Source organism: Xyrauchen texanus, chromosome 17, assembly GCF_025860055.1.
Source record: "Xyrauchen texanus isolate HMW12.3.18 chromosome 17, RBS_HiC_50CHRs, whole genome shotgun sequence".
In the NCBI taxonomy this organism is placed as follows: domain Eukaryota; kingdom Metazoa; phylum Chordata; class Actinopteri; order Cypriniformes; family Catostomidae; genus Xyrauchen; species Xyrauchen texanus.
The window spans coordinates 10,822,551-10,841,506 of NC_068292.1; the positions used below are offsets into that span (position 1 = coordinate 10,822,551).

The 18,956-nt window shown below is 38.8% G+C and overlaps 1 protein-coding gene across 2 annotated transcripts; it reads left to right on the plus strand.

Annotated features, from left to right (window-relative positions):
• Window positions 1-1,535: 1,535 nt before the first annotated feature.
• Window positions 1,536-18,060, plus strand: LOC127657548 (zinc finger protein 407-like). Of its 2 annotated transcripts, XM_052146393.1 has the most exons (10): window positions 2,495-2,652; window positions 2,751-2,826; window positions 5,008-8,044; window positions 9,174-9,288; window positions 10,413-10,487; window positions 10,751-10,917; window positions 13,019-13,102; window positions 13,216-13,336; window positions 13,572-13,750; window positions 15,823-18,060. In XM_052146393.1, the coding sequence occupies exons 3-10, from the start codon at window positions 5,722-5,724 to the stop codon at window positions 16,683-16,685; spliced, it is 3,927 nt and encodes a 1,308-aa protein (XP_052002353.1). In that variant the 5' UTR covers window positions 2,495-2,652; window positions 2,751-2,826; window positions 5,008-5,721; the 3' UTR covers window positions 16,686-18,060. The 2 variants fall into 2 exon arrangements, with proteins under 2 accessions (XP_052002355.1, XP_052002353.1); XM_052146395.1 differs by lacking the exons at window positions 2,495-2,652; window positions 2,751-2,826 and adding an exon at window positions 1,536-1,574.
• Window positions 18,061-18,956: the final 896 nt, after the last annotated feature.

Sequence of the window (18,956 nt, forward strand, 5' to 3'; positions counted from 1 at the left end):
AACTTCTGAATGAGAGATGTTTACGGTGGTGCACCGGTGGATGTGTGTACTCATCGACCACACATCGGACTCGCCAGCAGAAAAAGATGAATCGTGGATCAAATATATTCAAATGTTTGTGAAAGTTCAATTTGGGAATATTTGTATTGTCATAAGACCTGTATGAACTTTTCCTGGGACTTGGTATGGATCAAAAGTGTTTTTCCATTCCCCGCCATTGTTTCCTCCTGCTCATGGTCAAAATATTATGGCTGCAAGGAAAAAGTGACGACACTGAAACAGGTCAATAGGTTATGATGAATAATGAAGGCGTTTGAATTGTATATCTAATTCATGATATTACTAAATGTAGAGCGGATGAAGGCGGGGCCGGGCTGGAACAACGCACACCTGGTCCCCTATCAGCCTGATGGGGGCACGCTAGGGATAAAGGCGGCCGGTGACGACAGTTCGAGAGAGAGAGAGAGAGAGAGAGAGAGATGGCAACTGCTCTGTGTGTTTATGTTTGTGTGTTTTTGGTTCAGTTTATCATTAAACTATTACTTATATTGTCAAGCCGGTTCTTGACTCCTCCTTTCCCTTCTAAACCCCCTTACATTGGTGTTCCTGAAACCCAGAAAGGAGAAGAGAACCGGCTTGACAATATAAATAATAGTTTAATGATAAACTGAACCAAGTACACACAAACATAAACACACAGAGCAGCTGCCTGTGATTCTCTCTCTCTTTCAAACTGTCATCACAGGCCGCCTTTATACCTCACGCACCCCCATCAGGCTGATTGGGGACCAATCGTGTGTTGTTCCAGCCCGGCCCCGCCCTCCTCCACTCTACACTAAATAATAATTATTAATAACTCCATGACTTATAATAATTATTAAATGAAACAACATTAAAATCAGCAAATGGGGCTTTCTGTCCCAATTCTCAGGGGTCATCTTTGCCTTTAACTTTTCACTTAATATTTTATTAGCCTTTTATTATTATTATTATTATTTTAAAATTAATTGCTGTGTCCACAAATCTGCCATTAACAAATATGCACTTAAATATTTAATATCAAACATAGATTCAAATCACAATTATTCAATTACAACAATTTACTTCAAAGTAAAGAATTAATTCAGAATTAATTAAGAGCAGAGATTAGATTTAGCGCCATCTTTGATCAAGAGAAAATTGAACGTGCCAAAAGTTTGTGTACATGTGCAAGATGCCCTTCTGGGTGATTAAAGAAGTGACTCCTGTGACTGAAAGGACTCAACTAAAAGAAGATAATTCTGTGGTTGTTGTTTTGTTTTTATGGTGATAAAAAACACATAACAACAAATGTTTGATTATGTTTCAGAAAACAGTGTACAGTACATTCTAAATTACAGCAAAACAGTATGTTGTAAATAACCGAACAGCATACGATTGGAGTGTGAAGAATCAAAACGCCCCGTAACGCAGCGCCTCCTGTCGACCGAAAACAGTTGCTGCGCTCCTGTGACGTCACAGCGTGCTGACTACGGCGCGCCATTTGTGACCAAGAGCAGAAAGCGCGGAGTGGAGGATTACGAGCAACATCTCAGGTATTTACATTTAAGCACAACTTTTATTGGCAATATGAACACAGATCCAGTGTTTAGAATCGTTGCATATGCATTTGAACTATGATCCAGACGGTTAGTACTGCGTTAAGTGGAGCATTTGGAAGTCGTGTTTGATGCGCTTTTTGGGCCTCTCTGTCGCCGTCGTTTCTAGCGCAGCCATGAAAACCCGCCTTTCCTGTGTTTCTATTGGACGAGCGCAAGAAATGAGCCTTTGGATTGGAAGAAAGTCACGCCAGTCCAAGAAAGAGTCACGTTAAACGGAAGTAAATAGGACAGACTGTAGCGACAGTTTCATGTCAGATATGAAATTTAAACATCATCAAATTATTAAATTAACGTTACATTTTGACACTTAGTTTGCTGAAAGAAGCAGTTTCTATATGAAAATAAACCAAACCGTTTGAGATAATTCAGTATAATAGCGAGTGATTGAGTTTGTTAAGTTCTCATCAGTATTTCACTTTTATGTATCTTGTGTTTCCACGTCTGTAACATTTGAAGAGATTCAATCCGCAGATTATGAGACGTCACAAATAAAACCTAATTTTACTCTAAAACCCTGAAAGTATTTGAATAATTTAGTCCATATGTGATCTGCACTTTATACACACGACTTGAGAAATGTATCTGTCACGTTTTCACGAAATTAACCTCTCATTCAAAACACATTTTAGCACTCACATACTTCAGTCTTTTCCGTTGTAGTTTAGGATTATTATGTAATATTACAGTAATGAAGAAATGCACAGTTTAACTGTATTAAGAGCTTGATTTCACACATGATCTTATGTCTCATGCTTAACTTTATTGCATCGCGCTGTCTTAAAACATTTTTCTTCGGGTTGGAAGGACATGATGTATAAAATATGTCAATAAAATGGATTATAATGAAGGGATTCCTTAAATAAACCAACAAGACTCATTTACAAGATTTTCTCCGTCACAATATATCCTGGTGGTCATTTTAATATATTTTCTTTCATTGTGTCACATAAAGTGTCAAGTGATACAATTGTTTAACAGCATTTTTTAATCATCATTTAATACCATGGAAAATGTAAGTTTCAAGCAAAAGAACAGAACCCCTTTATATTGTTCATTTATTCGATGTATTGTAGTTTTATAATGATTTGAATTTTTTTTTTTTTTTTTTAGGAAATTGCCTTGTTTGTCCACCTCACTTGAGGGGTGCATGGTTTTACAAATGTTCTCAAACAGTCATGGTTGTAAAGTAAGGATTACTCAAATTACTCTTTATTTTAACTTTATGTTAAGAATAATCATTTCCCAGAAAGACAAGGAAATGTCTGAGAAATACATACACTTAGTTTGTCATTTCAGTGCTATTTCATGTACTAACATTTTAGAGGTCAAGATTATATATCTAAAAAAATTATTCTAAATTAATTCAAATAAGTTGATACTCTCTGTACAAAGCTAACTTACATCGATGTGAAGTATGATGAACAATTGGTCTACCTTCTTTACTTTAAACACCCATAATAATGCGTTACAGATGAGACTTACAGATATCAATGAAAGAAATCAAATATCCTCTGCTCGTTGTTTTGCCATGATGATTCTGATAGATCACTGACTATTGCTTGGATCTGTGATGTATTTCAAGCTTTCTGCATCTATATTCAACAGATTGGAAGGAATAATGGTGACAAATTTTAAGATTAAACTAATACGATAAACATAATTTAATATTGCTGCGCTGCTCAGTGTTTGCCACAAACAGACTACAAGGTTCCGCTCGCTCACACAACGCTGACTAAAGTGGTGAATGGACACATTTTTTAAGGCACAGCCATTGCGGTGTAGAAATGGTGAAAGGCCATATGGTGATTTCAATCTTATTTGATCATGCAGCCTTGATGGATATCATACTGAAGTCTCAAATGTCCAAGTCTGCAGGTTTCAAAGCATTTTGGATTGGATTACCTGTAGGGCTGCAACTAACGATTGTTTTGATAATCGATTAATCTAACGATTATTAGAACGATTATTAGACTATATGGCAATTATTGCAATGATTAATCATTAGCTCTTATCCGATTATTCTGCTTGGGGCCCGACTTAAAAGGTTGTATTAAATGTGCTTCCAAAAAATAAAGAGGGAAAAAATCAGCTTTTAAAAATACCTCTAAATGACATTCACTGAATTAATGGAAAAATATCTTTATAAGTTTAATTCAGTAAATAAATTCACTTGGGTATAATTCTGCTAGGGCAGTAAAGACAAAATATATGTATATCGTCACCTTCCTAAAATAATGTCCCAAGTCATTTTTTCAGGTTTTTCAGAAAACAAAAAAAAAATCAACCAAATATTGAATATATGATATTTATGAATAACTTCACTCAAAAAGGAGTTTGTAGTTATTTACATGATCTGCTGCCGTATTATTTGAACTTTAATAAAGCTATAACACATTAAATATAACTGCATTAAAGATGTAACACCTTTAAAGTTCATAATGCAAGTTAATTTCCTGATCTAAACAGTAATAGAAAAAATTGTAAAGACTGAAAATTGTCTTATTCCTGGACTCTATCTGCAGGGGTCTATGATTAAACATATAATGGTTTGGGAGTGGTGGTGGCGTAGTTGTCTAAAGCACAGGGCTGTTAATCAGAAGGTCGCTGGTTCGATCCCCACGGCCACCACCCTTGTGTCCTTGAGCAAGGCACTTAACTCCAGGTTGTTCTGGGGAGATTGTCCCTGTAATAAGTGCACTGTAAGTCACTTTGGATAAAACCCTCTGCAAAATGCGTAAATGTAAATTATATACAGGCAGTTAACAGAGCACTTTGTACATGAAGGTGAAGTTCACTTTTCACTGCAAATGTCACATACGTAACTCTCGAGTTTACAGTTTTTAATATTTTGACATACACAGTACAGCATGTAGTCACTGATTTTCACTTCAAATATTTAAATATTCAAAAAATCTGTATTTGATTAATCTCTTTTCATTGTAGCTCAATGGTGTGAACAAGGAACATACAGTCCTTAAAATGATTATATTAAATCAGTAGTTTTCAAAATGTCTTAATGATGTTCATTCTATGCAAGAAAAGTTGATGATTTCATGATGTGTGTAAAATGATTTGGGTTAAACACCAAGAGTGTCTTCAGAAATTCACAGTATGAAAAACTTTTGACTGGAGATCAAACAGGTCAAAAAGTTAGTGCCTACTGAAACAGCATGACATTTTTGAGGAGGACAATTTGCATACATCCCTAAACAGAAACACACACACAAATTTTTAACCATCAGAGAGACTTTAGAACATGAATGGTGCGGTATAACATATCATTTTGTATTAATTACATTAATACCCGTGAAGTATTTTACAATGATTGTTTTTTATTTTCCTTAAATATTTTTTTATTTTTTCACAGCACTCTTTTGAAAAGTTCAATGGATCCTTTAAATGAAGCCTGCTGAATATTTCTAGAGAACAGACAGCAAAATGGACTATCCAAACCCAAAACGGAAATTAAGACCTGGAAAGGACATTTCAGAGGACAAGAGCTTACCTAAGAACAAGACCAAAGATCCTGATGCAGAAGACGTTTCACCTAAAACTGATAAAGTATCTGATGAATCAGGAAATGGGTCTGTTGTAGAAGAAACTGAGCATGCTGTTACAGCTACAGCAGAGGAACAGTCTGATGAACATGACTCTTCAGAAGTAACTGATTCTTTGGTTTGTTCACTGTGCAATTTTGTAGCAAAAACTCAAACTGCACTGAAAATTCATTCAAAAAGGAAACACTCTCATAAGGAAGCAGGTTTACAGATCGTCAATGAAAAGAACTCTTACACAACTGCAGAAGGGATGATTTCCATGCAGAATATAACAGCTTTACAAGAAAGCAACAACCAAACACAACTCTCAGAATCTCAACTGGAAAACACTTCAAAGGAAGTGAACAATGGCAAAGAACCAAAAGAGTACACAGTCGAAACAGTTAGCCAACACACACATCAGCCTTTCCGAGACCAGTCTGTCACATCAGAGAAGGTTGTTGGTACCTCTGAGGCTGGAAGAAGAAGTCCCACTCAGATGCTGCTGGAAATGGTGGAGCCCACCAAACGTAGACCTGTAAAGGATGTTGAGGACACAAACAAGATCCTTAAAGATGGTGACAATGCACAAGCAATGTTGCAGTTTTGATTCAGAAAGTAAGGTGGAAAGTAAAGAAAATGGTGGTTTGGAAGGACACGATGAGAACCATAAAAGTCAAAGATATTTAAAGTCTAAAACTGCACATGCATGTTCTTACTGTGGACATGAATTCAGAGACAGACTCAGTCTGGACACACATACCAAGAGGCGACACACTAAAGAAATGAACTACTTCTGTGACTTCTGCAGCTATTCTTGTGTTGCGAAGTGCGATTATGAGAAGCACTGCTCGAGCAACAAGCACAAAAAAAAGATGTCAGAGAAACGGGAGACATTGATGCCCCAAGAATTGGTTTCCCCACCACATGTGGCAAGGATGCCGACACGTTCTGCAGGTTTCTGGTCGCAGCTTCAGTGCAGTACGTGCAGCTTCACAGCCAACAGTTCAGTGATGTTGGCGCAACACATAAAAATGCATCATCCATCAGAGCACCGTTTCCATTGCAGGGCCTGCGAATACTACACCACCACGACACAGGCCATGGAGATCCACCTGTTAGAAGAAGCCCACCAACAGGTGGCCAAAAAGAAGAACATTAGCCCTCTGTTTAAAGACTGTGTTGAGAAGATCCTTGTGATTCTCTCAGGTGATAAAAGAGAGGATGGACAAATGGATGACAGTGACACTCATGAGGAGGTTCAGGTAGCAGACAATGTGTCACCTGTAGCAGAGCCAGCCGAGGCTGTTGGTAACAAACGCAAGCGAGGCAGGCCAAAGACATCTAACTTGACAGTTTGTAGTCATTGTGGGCTTGTTGCTTCCAATGCCACCAACCTTAGTGTGCATATACGACGCAGGCACAGTCGTCTCTACAGCTTTGTTTGCAAGCTGTGCAACTACTACTGCGTGACAAAAGGTGACATGGACCGCCACTGTGAAACCAAAAAGCACATCAACAAAATGCAAGGAGCTGGAAGTGAAGGCACTGGTGTAGTTCTGCTAGATGCCGAACAGCCAGGTCGGGCGAAGGAAGATGAGGCAGAACTGGGCGACAAAGTAGCAGAGATCGAGACGACTATTGACGATGTGGATGAGAACACCCCAGGTGTACCTTGTAAGAAAAGCAAGTATGACTTAAGTAACTCCTGCACTCAGTGTGACTTTGTCGCTCACTCGACACCATCCCTTGCTCTCCATGTGCGACGTAAGCACACAAAAGACTTTGAGTTTGTTTGTCTAGCGTGCAGCTACTACACTGTCACACGCAGAGAGATGTTTCGGCATGCAGCCACAGAGAAACACAAGCAGAAACGTCAGAGCTATCTGGAGAGACAGAACCAAAGCACCAATAAAGATCCAGCTGAATCCACCTGTGATGACCAGGAGATGCTTGAAGGATCAGAACTGGGCTGTGATGGTTCTGATCTGACAGCTGAAACTGCCACAACTGAAGTTGCAGATGATTTGGCAAATGGAGGTGTGAAGACCCGTACAAATGAAGAAGAAGCAGAACAAGCATCCGATGAGAGCCAAGAATCATCAGCTAACCCAACTGACTCAGATGCATCTAATGTAATCCAGTCAGTGGTGACAGAGAAAGACACTGTGTTAGAGGACATTGAGGAGGAAAACATGTTTGATGAGGATGAAATGGCTGACTTAGGAGGGGACAATCCCTCTGGGCAGAAGCACCTTCTTGGCACGATAGCATTTGATGCCTGCATCTTTCCCTTAAAAGCCTTAGTAGAGCCCAAGCCACCACAGGCCAGAGATCAGACGACAAGTGCATCACCGCATCAGGGTGTCAAAAAGCCTAAAACTGGGTCTGAGACAAAGACCACCACCCGAAATACACACATCCGCTGTGAGGACTGTGGGTTTTTGGCAGATGGCTTAAGCGGCCTAAATGTCCATATCTCCATGAAGCATCCATCCAAGGAGAAGCATTTCCATTGCCTGCTCTGTGGGAAGTCCTTCTACACAGAGAGTAACTTGCAGCAGCACTTGAGCAGCGCTGCGCATATGCGCAATGAGCAGGGAAGCATCGAGGATCTTCCAGAAGGAGGTGCCAGCTTCAAATGTGTCCGATGCAACGAGCCCTGCCAGACAGAGCAAGAACTGTTCATTCACATCAAAGAGAAGCACGAGGAGCTGCTGAGAGAAGTGAACAAGTATGTGCTGGAGGACACAGAGCAGATCAACCGAGAGCGCCAGGAGAACCAGGGCAGCGTATGCAAGTACTGTGGCAAAGTCTGCAAGAGCAGCAACTCCATGGCTTTCCTAGCTCATGTTCGCACACACACAGGTACAAAGAAAAACTTCTTTAGAATTGCAAGTAAGGATTTCATAGATGCTCATAGGCTATATGTTTTATATTATTAATACTATATATCAGAATTGTGTCATTCATAAACTTTAACAATGTAAATATTTACTATAATACATGTAATTACTTCCTTGGGAAAAAAGTCCTTGGTCTTCTTAGGAAACATTTTCACATGTTCCATCTTGAGCTCGACAGCTGGACAGAGCAAAACAGAATACAGGGATCTCCAGATGAGTTTTTCAAAATTCCCAAAAACACAGCGTTTATAACTAGAAATGCTGAAAACTAGTGAGACGTGATGCAACCAAAGTAAAAACACTCCAAAATCGTCCATCTGATGCAAGAGTACATAGACCAAAAATGTGAAATAGCGCACACAGAATTTGTCCAATGATAGGGTTATGTTCAACGATATAAAAATAAATCAAACATAATTTTGACGTCTAAAGCCACTTTTTGTATTGTCTAAATGCTTTGCTTGTTTGCTACCACAATGTATGTATATTATATAATATATTTAAAATATCAGAATTATAGATTTTATATATTATACATAGATAGCTGGAGGACTGAACGCACTGGCGTGGAGATGTGGCAGGCAGTAATGCCCAACAGGTTTAGACATCTACCTGTGCATTTGAGTTTAATAGTTAGATTTATTTTAATTATTACGGTATATACTAAATTATCTTTATTTAAGGGCCTTCTCAGATAACACCTGTATTTCTATTTGTGATTAATTACAATTAATTTGATTAAAAATGTTGCTTGGGTGCCCTTGTTTACACAAAATTGTTCTGCTCATGTTTCATGAATGAGAGCCAAAGAGTGAAAAAGACAATGATTACAGAAATGTTCCTGGAGTAAATAAGAAAAATGTGAGGTCATATTGCTTTTACAGAACACAGTTTTTGTTTCATGCAAGCCCTTGTATGTGTAACTTATCAATGAAAAAATACATAATTATGATGATTTTCGCAAAAAAAGGTAAAGAAATGCTGAAATAGTCATTGTAATGTGATAGTGGTTTAATATTACCTTCCAGAACTTTATTTTGTCAGGGTTTTCAATATGATGAAGCAGGTCTTTTCTTGTTCTTTCTCTTCAGGATCCAAACCCTTCATGTGCAAGATCTGTAACTTTGCCACTGCTCAGTTGGGTGATGCTCGCAACCACGTCAAGAGACATCTGGGCATGAGAGAGTACAAGTGTCACATCTGCGGGTGAGTTCACATGTACAGTCAGGAAATTGTTGAATATTGCTAACACAGTGCGTTTACGTGATGTTCAGTAGATCTAGATGTTTGTGTGAAGCTCTTCTGATAAAGATCAAATCATGTCTCCCAGCATAAAACAAACAACATCACTAACTGTCATCAGAGGTGGGTAGTAACACATTAAATTTACTTAAGTAACTTTTTAGAAAAAAAAGACTTTTAAGAATAAGTTTAACTGAGGGTACTTTATATGCTTACCTACCCAAGTTCATTTTTATTCTCAAAAATGTACTTTTATTGGGGTCTGGGTAGCTAAGTGTATATTGACCACCCCTGGAGTTCAAATCCAGGGTGTGCTGAGTGACTCCACCAGCACACCCTGTTCTCCTAAGCAACCAAATTGGGCCGGTTGCTAGGGAGGGTAGAGTCACATAGGGTAACCTCCTTGTGGTTGCGATTAGTGGTTTTCACTCTCAATGGGGCATGTGGTAAGTTGTGCGTGGATCGTGGAGAGCAGCATGTGCCTCCACATGCAGTCACGTGATAAGATGCGTGGATTGACAGTCTCAGAAGCGGAGGCAACTCAGACTTGTCCTCCGCCACCCGGATTGAGGAGAGTAACCGCACCACCAAAGGACCTACTAAGTAGTGGTAATTGGGCATTCTAAATTGGGAGAAAAAGGGCATACATTTTTATTTTTTTATATGTACATTGGGCGGTGTTCCGCCCATTACTATATTAGTGTTTTTTCATTCAATAAATGAAAATGAATATGTAGCTTATTCAGAGATTCATGCTTATTTGACTATATTACTTGAAATGAATGTGCTGTGGTCTAAAAGCAACACAACTGTGACTGTCCACTTTTTCAGCGGCCTAAGTTCTGGAAAGGAATGTGTGATCAATATGAATACATATTCAATATGAGTGAATACTGTGTTTCTGTATATTATTCATTAGTACTTCTCTGTGAAGTCAGTTTTATTTGCTGTATACTGTACTGGAGTTACACTGAATTACACAGCATCATGTAGTGCAATCATCACAGATGGAAATATTTATGGAAATATTATAAAGAGTTCAGTTATATAGAGCTAGCATATGCAGTGATATTGTCCGTGTGTTACAGATGGGCATTTGTGATGAAGAAACATTTGAACACTCATCTACTGGGGAAACACGGACTGGGCCAACCCAAAGAAAGGTACTGAACTACACCAAACACACACAACTTGCTTGTCCTTAGGTTTTGGAAAATTAGTCAAATAAAAACTATAAAAATAATTAATTGTGATATATTGGTGAACAAAGTCAAAAACTATTTTATCAGATATGAATTATGATATGCTTATGATATGAATTCTGATATGCTATGAGTCTTTACCAAAAGTCTCAGCTTCTCATTGATGACAAACATATGATTGTAGATCTGTTGACATTTGACGCGTGTTGTTTTGTTTGTATCAGGAAGTTTGAGTGTGAGTTGTGTGAGCGGAGCTTCAGTGAGAAATGGGCTCTGAATAATCACATGAAGCTGCACACGGGAGACAAACCCTACAAGTGCAGCTGGCCCTCCTGTCATTACGCCTTCCTCACGCTTTCTGCTATGAAAGACCACCAGAGAACACACACAGGTACACAAACTCCTCATCTCACAGTATCAGGGTCATAATGTGTGTGAGCATTAGCGTTAGTGATTAGGATTGCTTTATTAATAGAATTTTAGTCTGATTATAAATGAATGGACTACTTGCTCTAAACTTCATGATGTACTTCCACTTTGAAATAATGCGGCTCGCTAGTTCCTGGTTAAATGTATTTACAATGCACCATAGTTGCGTCGTTCCTGAAACTCCAATTAAAAATAGTGTTCAGAAGAAGATTTTAAAGTCCAGACATTTTCAGAGACAAGGAGAGAGGAGAAAAAATATTTGGAACATTACGGAGGGCAGGGCCGGGTCGTGATTCTACACACCCGGTCCCTTATCAGGCTAATCAAGCCTCCGAGAGGGATAAAGGCAGACTGTGGAAGATTGTGCGGGAGAGAGAGAGAGTTTACGGACATGTCCGTCGTGTGTGTGTTTGTCTTTTGTTTAAGTTTATTATTAAAAAATTATTTATATTGACAAGCCGGTTCTTGCCTCCTCCTTTCCATTGACTGCTTTACAGTGTGTTTTAATCTTTATTTTGTGTAATTATTTCACTGAAAAGTATAGCCAGGGTTTCAGCAGGTCTGAAAAAAGTCTTACATTTATAAGGTCATGGTATTAAAAGTTTCATGAGGGATTCGTTTCTCATTGCGTTTAAATCGATTTAAAATGAAGGGTGAATTCTGGGCTCAAATAGCCCCCATATCAAATCTGGGGTCTTTCTGGGACAAGCACTATAGCGCTGCCACCAGTTAAAAAATTCACTTTTATTTTGCTCCTGTCTATTGAACCATTTGTCCTAGAATCAAATTATGTTTGCATGAAATTTCTCTCCTCCTGATGATATGAAATTAAATCCTGAAATTAAAACTCCACCCATTACAGTGGCCACCATCTTGGATTACGACATTTATTTGCTACTATTCCTTCATACTTTGACCGATTTTCCTAAACAAGGGCTCAAAATAAACTCCAGACTGATTCGCACAGAATGAATAATACCAGTTTTTGATTTTGTGTATGAAGTGACATTAATAAAAATGTAACGAGGTCAGGAAAACAGGAAGAGAGTCTGTATCTTGGCAACGGTTTGTCGTATTGAAACCAAACTTGTCTGAGGGTACATGCAAAGTCAAGAAATGTGAGAAATTGCTATTTTTCCCCGTGACTTTTGAACCATATGTCCTAAAATCATGAGTTTGGTGTCTATGGATTCCGTAGGTCATGGGGACGTCAAGTATACCCATATCAGCCATATATCATTTTTACCATATCGGCCATACGCCTCTCGTGCATATTGATTTTTACCAAAAAGTGACACATCTTTTGAATGCATTGACAGATTTATTCGAAATTTGGTATGCATCATTGACATCACGGTTTGAACGTACCTGAGGAGTTTGGAGACAGCGCCACTGTAGTTCTAAAGATAAAGGTCTTTATGTTGAGATTTTAGATTTAATGACCAAAATGTCTTTGAATAAAATCTTGTTTTTTTTTTTGTTTGTTGGTAATCATTAGTGTTTTATTCCAGAGCTTTGAGGTACATTTTTGGATGTTGTTTTTTGGATGTCACAGTTCAAGGGAAAATAGTTGATTCAGTGGCTCTGATCTGTTAAGTTGCGTTTTTAAACTTTGAAATATTACTACTATATACAGTATATATGACTGTTCTTGTGGTCCCTAGGCATTCACATTTAGTGATGAAATGACATATTGTGTTCTCTTGAATTTATTACTTAAATTTCCTTTAGTTGGTCTTAAAAAGGTATTTAAAAGTCTTAAAGTTAACTTAAATTAAACCTTCAGTAACCCTGATATCGCTAGCCTATTCAGTATGTTGAATTAATATTTTTTCATATATGTAAAAAGCAGTAGAGCTGCCAAAGATAACGAGTTATAACGGTTGAGATTAAATAAACACGTTTAATGCCATTAAAAATATTTTTTTATTTTTGTATGGTCCAATGGCTGGGAGCACATTGGGCGCTCTGAGCCCACACACCCCAACATTGCTGGTCACAAGCAGATGTTGTGTTTTGAATGCTGGTCCAACACGTGTAAACGTGTGTGTTTCCTCTTTCAGGAGAGAAGTCTTTCCTGTGTGATCTTTGCGGGTTTGCTGGAGGCACTCGTCACGCCCTGACCAAACACCGTCGCCAGCACACAGGTACACAAATACACAAACACTGGTGCACATGAAAGTCACACATGTTTACAACACCATCCATGCATCTAGTGTTTGTCATGTCTCACCTAATGCCATTGTTCTGTCTGCTGCAGGAGAACGGCCCTTCAAGTGTCAGCTGTGTAACTTTGCCTCGACCACACAGTCTCACTTGACACGTCACAAGCGCGTGCACACGGGCGAGAAGCCCTACCGCTGCCCCTGGTGTGATTACAGGTCAGTGTTTCAATACCAACCTCAGAAGTGTTCTGGTCAGCATTCCGGTAGTCACAATGGAATTACAGAATCATTTTGACACATCTCTGCAAGTTAAGATGGCTTTGTGCCACCAGATTCTTTTTAAAATTCATAATTTTTGAGTATCGATGCAGAATCATTTGAGAAAGAATCATGCTGAATCTGTAATTCATAGAATGTTCATCCTCTTATGTTTTGTCTGTTCCTCTCTCAGATCAAACTGTGCAGAAAACATTCGGAAACACATCCTACATACGGGCAAACACGAGGGAGTGAAGATGTATAACTGCCCCAAGTGCAACTATGCCACCAATGGCCCCACGGATTTCAGAAACCATCTAAAGGAGACGCATCCCGACATCGAGAACCCAGACCTGGCCTACCTGCACGCTGGTACTCATGCACAACATGCACACAGATCCTCTCAGTGGTTTAATCTACAGTAGAAGTGTTTCACTGCCAAACGCTTCAAATGATGTTTCCTGATTTGGATGTTAAGCTATAGAACCTTAGTGTAGAGTGTTACCCACAGTTTTAACACTATATCTTTCATACCCTTGGTCAGTTCATTGCTGCTGGCAGAGGTACTTAACAATGTAAAGTGAATGTTATCTCCTGTCACTGATAGACCACTCTCCTATCTTTCTTTACTTGAAAACATGCTCATGCTTGCTGCCAAATCTCTAACAAGTCTCCTCTGAAGTCTCCCCTCACAGCAACAATAACTTGTTTATTCACACACCGCAACCTAGAGTTGTAGTTGAAGCGGATCATTTTGGTTTAATGCCCTATTCAAGTCAAGGAATTTTTATTTGTATAGCACTTATCAAAGCAGCTTTACAAAACAGTTATGGTGTAATATAAAATGAAGCTGTAATGTCTGTAATGTCTCAAAGTCTTCATTCTGTGGTTTGATAAAAAATGAGATTTTAGATTATATTATATATATCATTTTTATTTAGATTCAAAACATTAGTCAGTTTAAGGCGCTGTTATGTAACTGCCAATTCTGACACCATCACTTTTCTGCTTGGTGATGGTCTTGACCATAGACTATATAAAGATGGATGACAAGCCAAAACATCTTGATCGCCTCCTGGTGCCTGGCTACAATATAGGTCATAAACCTCACCCCTTCCATGTTAGCAGATGGGTATCGAGCCAAACTAAAAAATCAAAGTACACCTCAAATAAATTTTTCCCAAAGATGGTGTCAGTCATTTTAGGTAGTTCTTATCACATTGATGTATGTTCAAGTGTTAAGTTTTCGGCTAAGTTTGGTTTTAATTCGTTATTTGACGCTATATAAAGGGGGAGAGACATCATGATTGACAGCTATGATTGACTGCTTCTCTGAGTATTGTCGGAGAGGCACCTACAGATGAAACTTTAACTTTCCATAACTGTGATTGTCTGTTTCAAACCAACAAAATGATGAGCCGCGATAAGAAAGAAGGATGATTTTCCACAGGTGATGGCGGGAGGTGTGGCGCATAAGCTTCTGCTTTATGCAGATGATATTTTATTATTCGTCTTCGACCCTACTAGATCTTTGCCTTGCCTCCACAGAATTATGAATTCCATTTCTAAGTTCTCACGATACAGAGTCAATTGGTCTAAATCCGAAGCTTTGTCTCTGACAGCATACTGCCGAGCAACAGATTTTTAACTGCTAATTTAGAGTCTGGGAAACACAGCTTTAAATTCTCTCAAGAGATTATGGGAAAAATATTTAAACTTGGAATCGGAAGAGGGAGAGTGGGCTAGGATTCTAAGAAATTTCAAGTCTGCATCTAGAGACGCAATGGTGTGCCTTATGCAAATCAAGATTTTACATCAGTTCTATTGGACCCCCCTCTAGATTGTTGCTGGCTTGGTCTTAAAGACACACCCACCTGCTGGCTATGCCAATCAGAGGACGGAGTCATAACGCATGTCTTTTTGGAGTGTGTTAAGATCCAGGAGTTTTGGTTGAAGGTTCAGAGTTTGGTGCGTGATGTATTGGGCACTCTGGTATAATTTTGGGTCAGCTGGAGCACCCTCATTTCAGGAGTGGTGGTTAGAGATGGGAAGGGTGGCAGCCTTTGAAGAGGGGTCATTTAGAAGAATGGGAAAGTTTAACTTGTTCGTGGAGAAATGGGGCAGATATCCATTTATGGATGTGTGAATTATTATTATTATTATTATATTTTTAATTATTTAATTTATTTTTTGTGTGTGAGTCTATATCATAGACGACCACTGGGATATGGTTGGGGACCAGGGTGGGATTGGGAGGGGAAATAGTGGGGGTTAATGTTGATTCTGTGTATACATGTTTTGTTTTTCTATGTTAAAATATGTGAATCAATAAAATTGTTAATCTGAAAATGTATCATGAGGAAGCTAGTGATACTCATCCCTAGAATACAAGTTTAATGATCTTATAAGCCTCTTTTTTCTTTTCTCTCCTGTGTCTGTGGCAGGAATCGTGTCCAAATCATTCGAGTGTCGTCTAAAAGGACAGGGTGCAGCGTTCGTGCAGGCAGAGGTGGCATTTGCTCCTGACGAGATCAAACTGAGTTCAGAGGGTGTTCAGCAGGTCATTATCATTCAGGGTTACGGCGGGGAGGAGGTGGCCATCGATCATGCACTGGAAGAGTCGGCCGCCGTCACGCTACAGACCCTCGCCATGTCCAGCCACTTGGCTGAAGTGCTGCACATAACTGAGGATGGGCAGCTGATTGCGTCTGGCCGGGAGGTGTCATCGGTCGAGGCCCAGCTGGCGGGGGGGCAGATCCAGATCCCCGGGACTGCCACTCGCTACATGTTGGTCGAGTCGTCTGGGGAGACGTCGCTCGTGGAGCAGAGGACTGTAGATGAAGCCAGACAAGAAGGGGTGGAGCCCGACAATGCTGTTTCTGAGTCCTCCACGGCTCTCGATGCATTGCTTTGTGCTGTCACAGAGTTGGGTGAACAAGGTGACGCTAGAGAGGGCGAGATCACCACCACCGATCACTTGCCGGAGGAGGAATGCAGAGACGGGTCCTCCCAGACTGACACACAGAGTGAAACGCAGGTGTATGAGGAGGAGGCGGAGTCAATGGGCATGGTCACTCAGATCGTGGGTTCCCCTCACGAGCACACGTCTGAGAAGATGCAAGAGGTGTTGCAGTTTGCAGCCAGTCAGTTGATAATGAAGGAGGGGCTTACGCAGGTCATCGTTAATGATGAGGGGACACATTATATCGTTACCCAGCTGGACGGCTCTACCCTGCAGGTAGAGGGTGCTGTTGTGGAGCCGACCACAGAGGGGACGATAGTGTACTCACAAATAATTCCAGAGTGACAAAGAGAGAGTAGATGCTTCTGAGGTTTCTTTGCATATCTCTTTCCTTGTAAAACTCAGTAAAAACTTCCTTTGACATCACATATCAAAGCAAGCTAATTGGGATGGATTGCTTTTACTTTAAAAATAATTTGTCTTGTTTTCCAGTAAAAATATCTAAACAAGAGATGTTTACTTGAGAAGCAAAATTGCATCAGATGTTGAATAATATTTAAAAGTTTAGCGTTTTATATTTCATATGAGTTTATTTTTCTTACCACATTGGCAATTTTTGTTATTGTTTTAAGCATAAATGTAACTAAATTAGTAAGTTTAGTAACCTTAAAAAATGCCAGTAGGGTAAGAAGGTTCAACTTAATTCAAGACATATTCTCTTAAAAAACAGGCCTTATTATCATACACAATTTTGCATCTAAATAATATTTTACGGATGCTTATATATCTTTACTGGAAAACAAGACAAAAATACTGAATAAAACATGATATTTACAGTGCTGGTGCTAACAATATGCAATATACATCAGCAACATGCTTGTGACATGAATCTCTCTCTTTAGTGCTGATTTGATTTTTTTTTTTTCCTGTTTTTATTTATTTGTAGAAATGCAGCATATACTTTTATGATGCCACTAAATATGTTCACATTGGAACAACTAACAGCTTATTTAAAGATTTGTAGCATTTTTAAGGTTATGTCCTGTAGATGCTTAGATTCCTAATGATAACCTTGTTGAGCATACACCTTCTGCTTGCTTCCCTTATGTTTGATCGATTGATGATATTTCATATGTTAAATACCTTTTCTTGTGCTGCATGTTCATTGAGAGCTCAAGAACATTTTAGACGACATTCACATATGATCAGACTGCAAACCTTGAAGATCCTTCTGCTCTCATATACTGTTTAGTGGAAAAAAATTTAAATGTTTAAATATAACATTATTTAAAACCTGATTGAGAAAATAATTTGTATTCAAATACATTGTTTAACTTACTTATGAATATAACGTCTTCAAAATGTTCAACTGACCAGTTGCAGTTTGAGAGTTTAACTGCAGCTGGAGGGTTTTGGGTTGTTTTGGTCATTGTTTCATAAAAATGCAGGAAGTTTGTGAATTGTGTTTCTAATCCTGTTCATCGTTCTTTGTTAATAAAAAACATGATCCGTTTATTGAGATGTGTTTGTTTCAAAAACATTGTTGAAATGTCAAATGTATGTACTATTAATATAAAACTTCACAGGAAGTGTGTGTGTGTGTGTGTGTGTGTGTGTGTGTGTGTGTGTGTGTGTGTGTGTGTGTGTGTGTGTGTGTGTGTGTGTGTGTGTGTGTGTGTGTGTGTGTGTGTGTGTGTGTGTGTGTGTGTGTGAGAGAGAGAGAGAGAGTGTGTGCATGCTTCCCTGTGAAGAGAACAGTCAGAACATTTAGATCTATTGTCAGTCATGTTGGAAAGTGTTTCATCCTTGAGAACAACTGAACTAAATGTACAGTGGATTATTCTTGGTACAATTACAAAATCATAAATTTAAGATTTAGCAGAAAAATGTCATAACATAATTCCTCCAAAATGAATTGAGTAATCTTAAATAAAATATATCTACTCTCCAAACTATTATTATTAGCATATTGTTTATATAAATTAAGCAGAGGTTAGTTTAATTCTTTTGAAATGCTTGTACTAGTCATGTAACATTGACTCATAAGTAAAAAATCTCTGTTGTCTTTTGCTCTTGCTACTGTATACAGACCCCAGGACACTATTCAGACTTCCTTGAAGAATTTGCAGATTTTCTGTTAGATCTAATAGCTTTAATTGTTGGTGACATCAACATTCACATAGAAAATGAAAATGACAGATTGGGATTGGCATTTACTGATATTCTCAACTCTGTTGGAGTCAGACAAAATGTGACAGGACCAACTCATCGCCATAATCATAAGCTAGATTTAATTCTGTCATATGGAGTTGATGTTGATAGCATAGCAATTAAGCCACAAACTGATGCCATCGCAGATCATTACCTTTTTATGGAATATATTGTTTGGATTTGTTGCTTTATAAATGCTACAAAGTGAGTATTTTCTATCCAACATGAATATATACTGAATATATATATTCAGGAGGTTACCCCATGTGACTCTACCCTCCCTAGCAACAGGGCTTATTTTGTTGCATAGGAGACCTGGCTGGAGTCCCACAGCCCATCCTGGATTCGAACTTGCGACTCCTGGGGGTGGTAGTCAGCCCACGGTTATGACCATTTTTAAAAGTT